This window comes from Oratosquilla oratoria, chromosome 26, assembly GCF_046742065.1.
Source record: "Oratosquilla oratoria isolate Oo_2021 chromosome 26, ASM4674206v1, whole genome shotgun sequence".
Lineage (NCBI taxonomy): Eukaryota > Metazoa > Arthropoda > Malacostraca > Stomatopoda > Squillidae > Oratosquilla > Oratosquilla oratoria.
In genome coordinates, this window is record NC_134802.1 from 11,154,213 (window position 1) to 11,164,972 (window position 10,760).

The 10,760-nt window shown below is 47.4% G+C and overlaps 1 protein-coding gene across 1 annotated transcript; it reads left to right on the top strand.

The window, feature by feature from the left end:
* The first annotated feature begins 750 nt into the window (after window positions 1-750).
* Window positions 751-2,929, top strand: LOC143039263 (uncharacterized). The gene is made up of 5 exons (XM_076209137.1): window positions 751-1,322; window positions 1,563-1,757; window positions 1,904-2,228; window positions 2,296-2,508; window positions 2,708-2,929. Exons 1-5 carry the CDS (start codon window positions 751-753, stop codon window positions 2,927-2,929), a joined length of 1,527 nt encoding a protein of 508 aa, XP_076065252.1.
* The last annotated feature ends 7,831 nt before the right edge of the window (window positions 2,930-10,760 follow it).

The following is a 10,760-nucleotide window of genomic DNA, read 5'->3' on the forward strand; positions in this document are numbered from 1 at the left end:
GGAGGTGCTAAGATAAGAGGGAGGGTGGAGGGGTGTGGAGTGTATTCAGGGATGGAATGGGTGGGAATGATTTTATGCCTTTTTCTTTTTGGCTACTCCCCTTGTAAGGGGAAAAAAAGCCTTGGTATAGTATGTATGTATGTAAATCTTCGGCTTCCGGTGACTATTAAAGGTCCTCGATTCTACAGCAGCCATGTACATATTGGCAAAAAGAACGCCAAGAGGCGATCCCATAGCAACACCATGTACACACACACACACACACACACACACACACACACACACACACACACACACTTCTTGAGATGAAGGCTCTAGCAAGACTCCCTCCAACAACCAACGGAATGCCTCGAAAGCTAGACCTCCTTCGGGCTCTATGGCTCCTACGCCTCCCCGAATCCATCCGCGCTGCCATCCCCAGCGGGGAGGAAATGGAAGAGGACAACCTCCAACGGCAAGCAAATCACCTAGCGGATGCTCTCACAGCTTCACCACGCCGCATTAACGCCATACCTTCTGATCCCCCACCTTCGTGGGGCCACAGCCAAACCAGAAAAAGACTACGACGACATTCACAAACCAGTTCTGTTACTACCACGCCAAGTTCAACCACAAGGCAAAGCATTGCCAACCAGGTTACCAGTGGCCAAAAAACTGGTGCGACGGCCGCCATGCATCACGGCGGCTCACCCCAGTACCAACACCTTTTTCCACTCCGATCCTGCAACGGGCATGCGCTTCTTGGTTGACATGGGCACCGCCCGTTCCCTCCCACAAGCCGCACGTTGTAGGCAGCCCTATCAACCAGCATCCAACGTACAATTCATTGTACCCAACAGCACTTCGATATCAACATACGGCCGCCAACACCTCGAGGTCAGCATCGGCGAGCACACTTTTGGAAGGGTCTTCATAGTGGCAGACGTCACCCTCCCTCTTGTAGGGGCAGATTTACTTGCCCACTACCAGCTCCTCGTCGACGTCGCCAGATGTCAGGTGGTAGACATATCCTCTCTCACCACCATACCCAACGCTGCCGCGCCCACGGAGTTCGCCCTTCAGGTAGTCGAGGTGACAGAGAGCTTCACCCACTTCCGCAATGCCTACCCCGATGTATTCAAGCCCGAACTCCGACAACAGCCACAGACCCCTGCGAAACACGGAATCTATCACCGCATAAAGACCTCAAGACCCAGGTGTTCTCCAAGTTTCGTCACCTGGCTCCGGACAAGCTCGTCTCAGCAAAACCGACCTTCGCCGAGCTCGAGGGTCTGGGTATCTGCCAGAAGGCGCCAAGGCCCTGGTCTTCACCATTCCACATCGTGACAAAGAAGGACGGCTTCCTCCGCCCCTGCGGGGATTACAGTCGTCTCAAAAGTAAAATAGAGCCAGACTACTACCCACTGACCAACATCGGCGACATCACATCTTTCCTCCACTGCGCAAAAATATTCTCAAAACTGGACCTTCTGAAGGGATATTATCAGGTCCCCATGCACCCGGAAGACATCCCAAAAAACTGCTATAGCCACGCCCTTCAAGACTTTCACACTTAATTACAGCTGTTTTGGCCTGCGAAACTCTGGCGGCGCCACCTTTCAACGAATGATGGACGGTATCCAAGGCGATTTACTTTTCTGCGCCTGCTACATTGATGACTTCCTCATTTCCTCATCATCTAAAGAGGAACACCTCCATCATCTCTCCGAGGCCCTGGGCCGCCTTCAGCAGAACGGCCTCGTAATACGCTACGACAAGTGCGTGTTCGGCGCCAGATAGGTGGACTTCCTAAGACACCACCTCACTCCTGCAGGTGTTTCACCTCTACCAGACAAGGTGACCACCATACGGAAATTCCCCACTCCCTCCAGGAATTCGTGGATATGGTCAATTATTATCACAGGTTCCTGCCCGGGATCGCGGCAACAATGACACCATTGTACGAAATCTTGGCAGGAAAACCCAAAGACTTTATGTGCCCCCCCCCTCAAGCAGAGGCCTTTCAGAGAGCAAAAAACGTCCTTGCCGCAGAAACCCTCCTCGCCTTTCCAATCCCCGGGAAGCCTCTCATCGTCACCACGGATGCCAGCAACATTGCCATTGCAACCGTTCTCAGACAAGTCATTCACGAACAGCTACGCCCTATGAGCTTCTTCAGCCGCAAACTTCTCAAGGCCAAAAAGAACCACTCTACCTTTGACAAAGAACTTCTCGCCGTCCATCAAGCCGTCTGCCATTTCCATAATTTCCTTGAGGGTGTAACATTCTCCATTCAGACCGACCACATTCCCTTAGTTCACGCCTTTACCAGACAAGCAGACGCCTGTTCCGCACGACAACGCCGCCAACTCAGCTATCGCTGAGTTTAACTGCACCTTCCGACACCTGCCAGGCAAGAAAAACCCCGTAGCCAACGCCCTCTCCAGAGTCGAGATTGACGCAGTACAGGTAGAATTCGACTACGGCTACCTCGCCAAGGAGCAACAACGAGACCCAGAGACACTACCAGTGAGAATATCGTGACGTCAGCACCGGACGTCCACGCCCATGGATACCACCATCCCTTCGCCGTCACTTCTTCAGCCTCATCCACGACCTGCCACATCCTTCACGACGAGCAACAGCACAGCTAATGTCACAAAAGTTCGTGTGGCACGGCATATCCCGCGACGCTGGGAACTGATTCCGATCCTACACATCCTACCAGAAATCTAAAGTCTACCGACACACGGTGATGGGCCCCGGGCCCTTTCATCAACCACAGAGACGTTTCGCTCATATCTACGTGGACGTAGTGGGCCCCCTTCCTCCGTCAGCTGGACACCATTACCTCTTCACCATCATAGACCGTTCTACCAGATGGCCTGAAGCCATCCTAATACCCGATGCCACTTCCACCTCCTGCACAACATCCCTGCTCTCCGAATGAATTTCCAGATTCGGCATTCCGGAACACATTACGTCCGACCGCGGCACCACCTTCACGTCACAGTTATGGGACAGCTATTGAGCACCTCAGTCAACCACATCACAGCCTACAACCCGGAGGCTAACGGCATGGAGGAGCGGTTCCACAGAACCCGCAAAGCAGCCCTGATATCACGCTGCAACAACGCGACCTGGAGCACTCAGCTCCACCCGAAAGAGGGCCTCGACTTTTCCCCGGCCGAGATGGTTTTCGGCGAACCACTCGTGGTACCTGGCGAATTCTTCCCCGACGTCCCTACGAACAACATCAGCCGCCTACAAAGTATCGTTGAAGAATTCACCCCTTGCAAACTTATAAGTCGCCAGAGCACCGATACGTCCCCCGAGATCTTCACACATCAAAGCATGTCTTTCTCCACACTGACACTCACATGCCATTCCCCACCCGACCGTACTCCGGCCCCTACGCAGTTGTCTAGAGTAAGAAGAAAGCGTTCCTGCTACGCATTAAAGGCAGCAACGACAGTGTTTCCATCGACCGCCTCAAAACAACGTACCTACAAAACGATGACCCACCACCAGTACAATTATCCAGGGCGGGTCGTCCCCTCTCGTACACAACGGAAAAATTCTCACCAAGGGGGGAATATTGTGGCGTCCATACCACAAACAACCGCCTTCCCACGAAAGCTAACAGGTAATTGGCTACTAGAACAAGCCACCTCACCGATATCAGCGACAATTGTTGGGGACGTACCGGGACAGCAGTCCTTCATGTTACGTGGCGATCGCTGATTGGCCGATCGGACTGTCGCGCGATCCCGGAGCACTATATAAGCCTGTCACTTACACAATGAAAATCCCCAGCTCTCATAAATGTGGCGAATGCCAAGCTTGAAGACCTGGAGCCTTGCCAAAATGCCGCAGCAAGGATTATCCTGGGAGCTCAACCTTGGGCTAAGATCGTTAACCTCCAAATGGAGGCTTCATTGCCTTCAGTAACATCACGGTCAGAAGGCTGGAGGTCGACTTTCTTGCCAAGATAGTCCAGAGCCCCAGGATAACTGAGCTGAGTCAGAGCCTTGTGACAGCTCTGGGACGGCTGGATACTCTTATCCACTCCGATACCTGGTTATCACAGGCGGCTGGGATCCTGGACTCCTTCAGGCTCACCAGCACTCTCCTTGAGAAGGGTAGGGACTCTCCACACCCAGAGTTCAAGCCCCCACCACCATGGCTTTCGATACCTGCAACCTTCGTTGTCACAAAGCTTCCCAGTAAGAAGAAGTTATGTGATCAGGAAAGAGTACGAGCGCAGGCCCTACAAGGCATCCGCGCACTGTCGGAACCTGGAATGGCGGTCTATTACACGGATGGCTCTGTAGACCCCAACAGGCCTCGCAGTGCGGGGGCTGCTTTCGTGACGGATGGTTTGACCTACGGCAGGAGAGTATCTGATCATGCGTCCACTCTCCAAGCTGAGGCCATAGTGGTACAAGGAGCGTTAGAGCATGATCTAATATCTCGAGCTGGTCCTGTGGTGATCCACACGGATTCACAGTCTCTGCTAGGCAGCTTGGAATCGATACAGCCCAGCGACAATGTACGCCTACTGACCTCCATCCTAGCACTCCTGCTGAAGCTGCATCAGCAAGGCAGGGTGTTACGCTCAACTGGGTGCCAAGCCACGTAGGTGTCCCAGGTAACGAGCTAGCCGACGCCGCAGCTGAAGCGGCGCGCCAAAGACCCGAAGTCGATGTTGTCGTCCCTCTCAGCAGAAATCAGTTGCGCCTACGCACCAGGGCTCTTAATCAGGTACAACGGTTCCTTCAGCACAGACTGGAGGCAGAGGTATCAGAGAGGGCGAGGTGGTACAGGGCAGTCACAGACTATGAGCCCCTTGTACTTCCTCGCTCCATACCTAGAAAAGTGGAAACTCTGCTCTTCCGTCTGCGACTGGAGGACCGTTGTTTCTGGGAAATCAAGAGAGATTCGACACCTGAAGAAAGAAGATGCCACCATTGTAGCCACCCTGAAGCACTACCTCCAGCATTGCCCCGCAACTGCTTTTCTGAGGAGAGGGCCTCCGACAACATCTGAGGGTCTTGTGCGTCGCCTCTGCCGCCACCTAAGCGATTATGAACTGCGTCGGCTGGTGGAGTGTCAGCCCCCCCTTTAATTATTTTATGTCATTTCACTTGTACTCCGTTCATGTCAGGAAGGGTGAATTCACCGAACTATGCATGCGTATTTCACATAGGCATGCACATCCGGTAAATGTATGGGTGGGCGTGGCCAAACCACGACCACTCATACATTGAATCACCCCCTCCCCTTTTTCTTAAATTTATAACAACATTGCTATTCATTTCTAACACCGAATACAGTTCACATTGGGAAGGGTGCATTCACCGAGATGTGCATACGTATTTCATATACGTATGCACATCTTGTGAATGTATGAGTGTGTGTGGTTGGGCCCACACACACTCATAAGTCCAATCACCCACCAAACGGGCTCAAAACCAAAGCCCGTGGGAGCTTAAAACTCCCAAATTATACACACACACACACACACACACACACACACAATGAAAATAAAACGAATTGACGCATTCATTCCTTACCATCTTCGATCACTCTACCACACAGTCTGCCTATGTAGTGCTCGCTACATACGGACAGTGTCAAGAAGGATGATCAGGAACTAGCACCCCAAGTCATTGATTGGCGAGAAGCTGTGCAGGACCGGAGAGTGTGAATTGCTTGGTTTTTGGTTAAGGCGGCAATAGGACAGCAGGCCCGTGACCCAACGAAGTGGGTATGAGTGAACATATATATATATATATATATATATATATATATATATATATATATATGTACATATATATATATACACACACACACACACATATATATATATATATTTGCAGAAACCACCGGGAAATTGAAAAAAACAGATACCGAACGTTTTCGTCTATTTAGACATTTTCAAAGGTACAAAAAAGCAATACAGAAAGAGACAATAAATACATAAGAAGACAAGGATACTCGGAGAGGTCCCATGTTACATTTTATCACACACAATTTTGTCAATAATAAAATTGTCCAATTTAAATAAACCCAAACTCAAGTTCATGTTATTTCCAAAATTTCTTTTTATAAAACAAGATTCAATAATATTTCTTTCTATAATATTATTACAAGAAGTAATTATTTTAGAATTTCCCCAGTCAATATTATGACCATAATCCCTTTGGTGGACAAATAATCCACTGGACACTTGCCCCGTTCTAATACTATATTTATGTTGGCCTATTCTTTTTTCTAAGCCTTTGCCTGTTTGGCCTATATATATGTATATATATATATATATATACATAATATATATATATATATGTATATATATTTATATATTCATATATGTATATATATATATATATATATATATATATATATATATGTATATATATATATATGTATATATATATATATATATATGAGTGGAAGGGTGGTGAGTTAAACACAAAGAACAGTTGGAGTTTTATTCACTGACGTTTCGTCCTTACCAGGACATTCTCAAAGTACATACAGTTTTAGAAAATTAACAGCTTATATAATCCATCCTTGCCGTGTTCCCCTCCCTCTATACTCTCATCCGTCCTCTACCCTTTTTTCATGTGACTCCGACCATGTCACTTCTCCCTCCGTTCTCAATTGTCCTTTTTACCTCCTTGACAATCAGGTAAAAAGGACAATTGAGAACGGAGGGAGAAGTGACATGGTCGGAGTCGCATGAAAAAAGGGTAGAGGACGGATGAGAGTATAGAGGGTGGGGAACACGGCAAGGATGGATTATATAAGCTGTTAATTTTCTAAAACTGTATGTAACTTTTGAGAATGTCCTGGTAAGGACGAAACGTCAGTGAATAAAACTCCAACTGTTTCTTTGTGTTTAACTCACCACCCTTCCACTCATTTTGTCTTACATACAGCTTTTTTTTGTGTGTGTGTGTGTGGTTTGGTCAGTTTATGATTGAGTGACAGCGCCTGCTGTGGCTGTAGAGTCCAATCCTGGAGCAGCAGTCTCTGTTGCTATTGTCACAGATGAGGTCTGCGCCTGGTTGTGTGGAGGCTGCTGACAGCCTCTGTCGTCTGCGTTCTCTTTTCTCCTCCCACTGGTCCTCTTCTCGCTTATTTGAATGCCTGCCTTAACAGCATGCCTTCAACTGCTGCAGTCATCGGCCACTGCCTCCCAGCTTGCTGGGTTGATGTCGCCTTCCTTCAGATCACGTTTAAGGACATCCTTGTATCGGAGGATGGGCCTTCCTGCAGGTCTGGAGCCAGTGGCAAGCTCTCCATACAGCACATTCTTCGGTATTCGGCCATCGTCCATTCGGCTAACATGACCGATCCATCTCAATCGCCTCTGGGTAAACAAGGCGAACATGCTGGGCATTCCCGCCTGTGTCAGAACATTCTTGTTGGAGACACGATCTTACTAGTTAATGCCCAGGATTCTTCTGAGGCAGCGCATGTCGAAGATGTTGAGTCGGTGTTCTTGGCGGGAGTATAGGGTCCAGGCTTCGCTGCCGTACAAGAGTGTGCTGAGTACACAAGCCTGGTATACCGCTATCTTGGTGTTGGTGGTCAGCATGGCGTTGTCCCATACACGCTTTCCAAGATGAGCTAATGCTGTTGCTCCTTTGCCGATGCGCTTGTTCAGCTCTGCATCCAGGGGCAGGTTGCTTGAGATGGTGGAACCCAGGTAGGTGAACTCACCCACCACCTCGAGGATGTGGTCATCAATGGAGATGTTAGGAATGCTGCTGACATCCTGTCCCATGACGTTGGTCTTCTTGATGCTGATGGTGAGGGCGAACTCTTTGTATGCATGAGCAAAGCAGTTGGTGAGTCGCTGTTGGGCTTCCTCTGTGTGTGCAGTCAAGGCGGCGTCATCAGCAAACAGCATCTCTCTGGTCAAGACCTTGCGTACCTTGGTTTTTGCTTGGAGACGTGCAAGGTTGAAGAGACTTCCGTCACTTCTGGTTTGGAGATACACTCCGTCTTCTGACTGGTTGAAGGCATAGAACACCAGCAGGGAGAAGATGATGCCAAAAAGCGTCGGAGCAAGCACGCATCCTTGCTTCACGCCGCTTCTGATTGGGAAGGGGTCCGAGGATGAGGCGTCGTACTGGACGGTGCCGTGCATGTCTTCATGAAAAGACGAAATCATCCTCAGGAGCTTAGGGGGACATACAATCCTATGTAGCGGAGTGAAAAGGCCTTGCCTGCTAACCAAGTCGAAAGAGAGAGAGACAGACAGAGAGGAAGAGAGAGACAGAGAGAGACACACAGAGAGAGAGAGAGAGAGAGAGAGAGAGAGAGAGAGAGAGAGAGAGAGGGGGGGGGAGAAGGTGGGAGAGGCCACACATATATGAAATAAGAAAATTCCAGTATAGAGTGTGTGTGTGTACCATACACACACACACACACACACGCACGCACGCACGCACACACACACACACACACGCATACACATGGAAATCCACTTTCTCATTATGACATCTGCTATCACGACAGCGTCATAGCAACTCGGGTGACTCCAAGGTTGCCGCGTCCGTGCCTTACCACTCTTGTTCTGGTCGTCCATTCCCGTTTCTTGAGAGCATAACATAAAAATGGAGAAGACTGCAGGAGACCATAAGGCATATACGAGGCAGTTCCATGTCCTTTACCACCTGTCATTCCTACCCATAAAGTTATCTCATCTCTTAAAACAATAATTTGTCTCTGCTTTGCTCCTGAGAGTAGCACACAGGATACCAACGTTACAAGAAATACGGATACACGTAGGCATGCCAACCCTTACGAGTCAAAACTTGTACTCCTGGACACATCTAGAACGACTCTTTTCTTTTCTTACTTTTTTTTATTTCGCCTTTTTTGGATGCACATTCAGGAAGAATAAGGAGACTTCTGCCGTGCAAAAGAATAAGTAACACTTTTCGTGCGTGTACAATCGGTCAAAAGTCTTATTTGACTTTTGGAAAAATTCGTCCTGGCATATCTTTTGTCACCTGACTTGTTGGTCAGTTTCAAATCTTGATTTTAAAAAGAACACATTTCTAACAAGATCTTCTGGGCCAAAGTACTTTGTATACCTGAAAGATATATATTCCGCCCAGTAGTCTTAATAGTCCTTTTTTTTTTTTACATTTATCCACCTGGTAGGAGTTGACTGTTCACTATGAACACCAGCTACCCAAGAGGGCAATAACAACACCCATTGTATAATAGATTAAATTTGTTTCCTCGTGGTTTTTGACATACTCACCAGATAGGGATTTACAATTCTCGCGATGCGACCGGCAGGTAAAATGCAACCCAGAGCAATGCAACTCTTGCACAGACCGCTAAAACATAAGAAGGGTGTTTTAACACTCCCATAGCACGAAACAAAGATTTTACCTCTTCCTTCAACTTCTTTAGCACCTTTAGGTTTAGGTCGCGCTGAGTCGTGGCACCCCCAGATTCTCTCCGTCTCTCCCTGGCTCTGGAGAGGCGACGAAGCTGCCCGAATAGTGGTTACACGACGGGGACACCATACAGGCCCCGTCACAAAAATTTCCCCAATTTCAAGGATAACAGAGGCGGGGGTCTGTCCAGAGATGTGTCAAGCTGGTTTATTATCTCTGCCTCGGAATCCATACAATAGCAACAACACCACATTCAGAGCCCAAACGACCTATACCCCCACCACTATAAAACCATCCCACACCACAAGAAATCATTTTGGTCATGGAAATAGAGAAATATTGTAAAATGCATAAGCGATGGCGTTCATCATAACAGGTGCATGTCTACTTGTTCATCTATCCTCGCCTCCACATGGTCTTGATCACTCGAGCACGGTGACGCCCTTTACTAATGCTATTCTTGCCTAGCACAGGCGATTTCATGCAGGACAAAAGTCAACCACAACCCTGAATGACCCCACGGCCAAGCGAAAGATGCAAAAAAGTTTATCCAAACTGTACATACAAGAAATTTATCTTTCGTCAAAATCTTGCGTCTCGAGCCAATTCCACCAGAAAATAACCTGCAGAAGGTTCAGTTTTAATCACAATTCAACAACGATTTACCTTACGAAGACAGAGTTAGACACCTTAACTTACACTCTGGAAAGACGTCGAGTGTGGTGTGATCTAATAAAGGTATTCAAATTGGTGGCTTTAACAAGAGAGATGTAGGTAAGGTCATCATATTAAGACAGCAGGGCAGGACTCGTAGTAATGGATTTAAATTGGACAAATTTAGGTTTGAGAAGGAAATAGGCAAAAATTGGATTGCCAATGGAGTAGATAACATGTAGTGAGTGCTGAAACCATTGGTTGTCATAAGAGAAGATTAGATAACTGTATGGACGGGGATGACAGGTGGTAATGGATATGGAACTGCCTAGTGTAGTCCTTATGGTCTTTTGCAGTCTCTTTCATTCATCGCGAAAAAAAAAGCTGAATATTGATAACAAGCAATGTCACTTTTTTTTCTTTTCTATTGTAAAGAAAATGTTGACAAACGATTTTATACACCTGAAAAGAGGGGCTCAAAATCATCAAAGGTCTGTGTATATTTCGATGAACTAACTGTGCTTGTCTTGTACTTTTTATTTCATTCCGACTATTGTCGCACGATTTTATATATATATACATTATATATATATATATATATATATATATATATATATATATATATATATATATATATATATATATATATATCGGTGCAGAAAAAAACACTGGAAAATAAGAAACTTATTCTGAACGTTT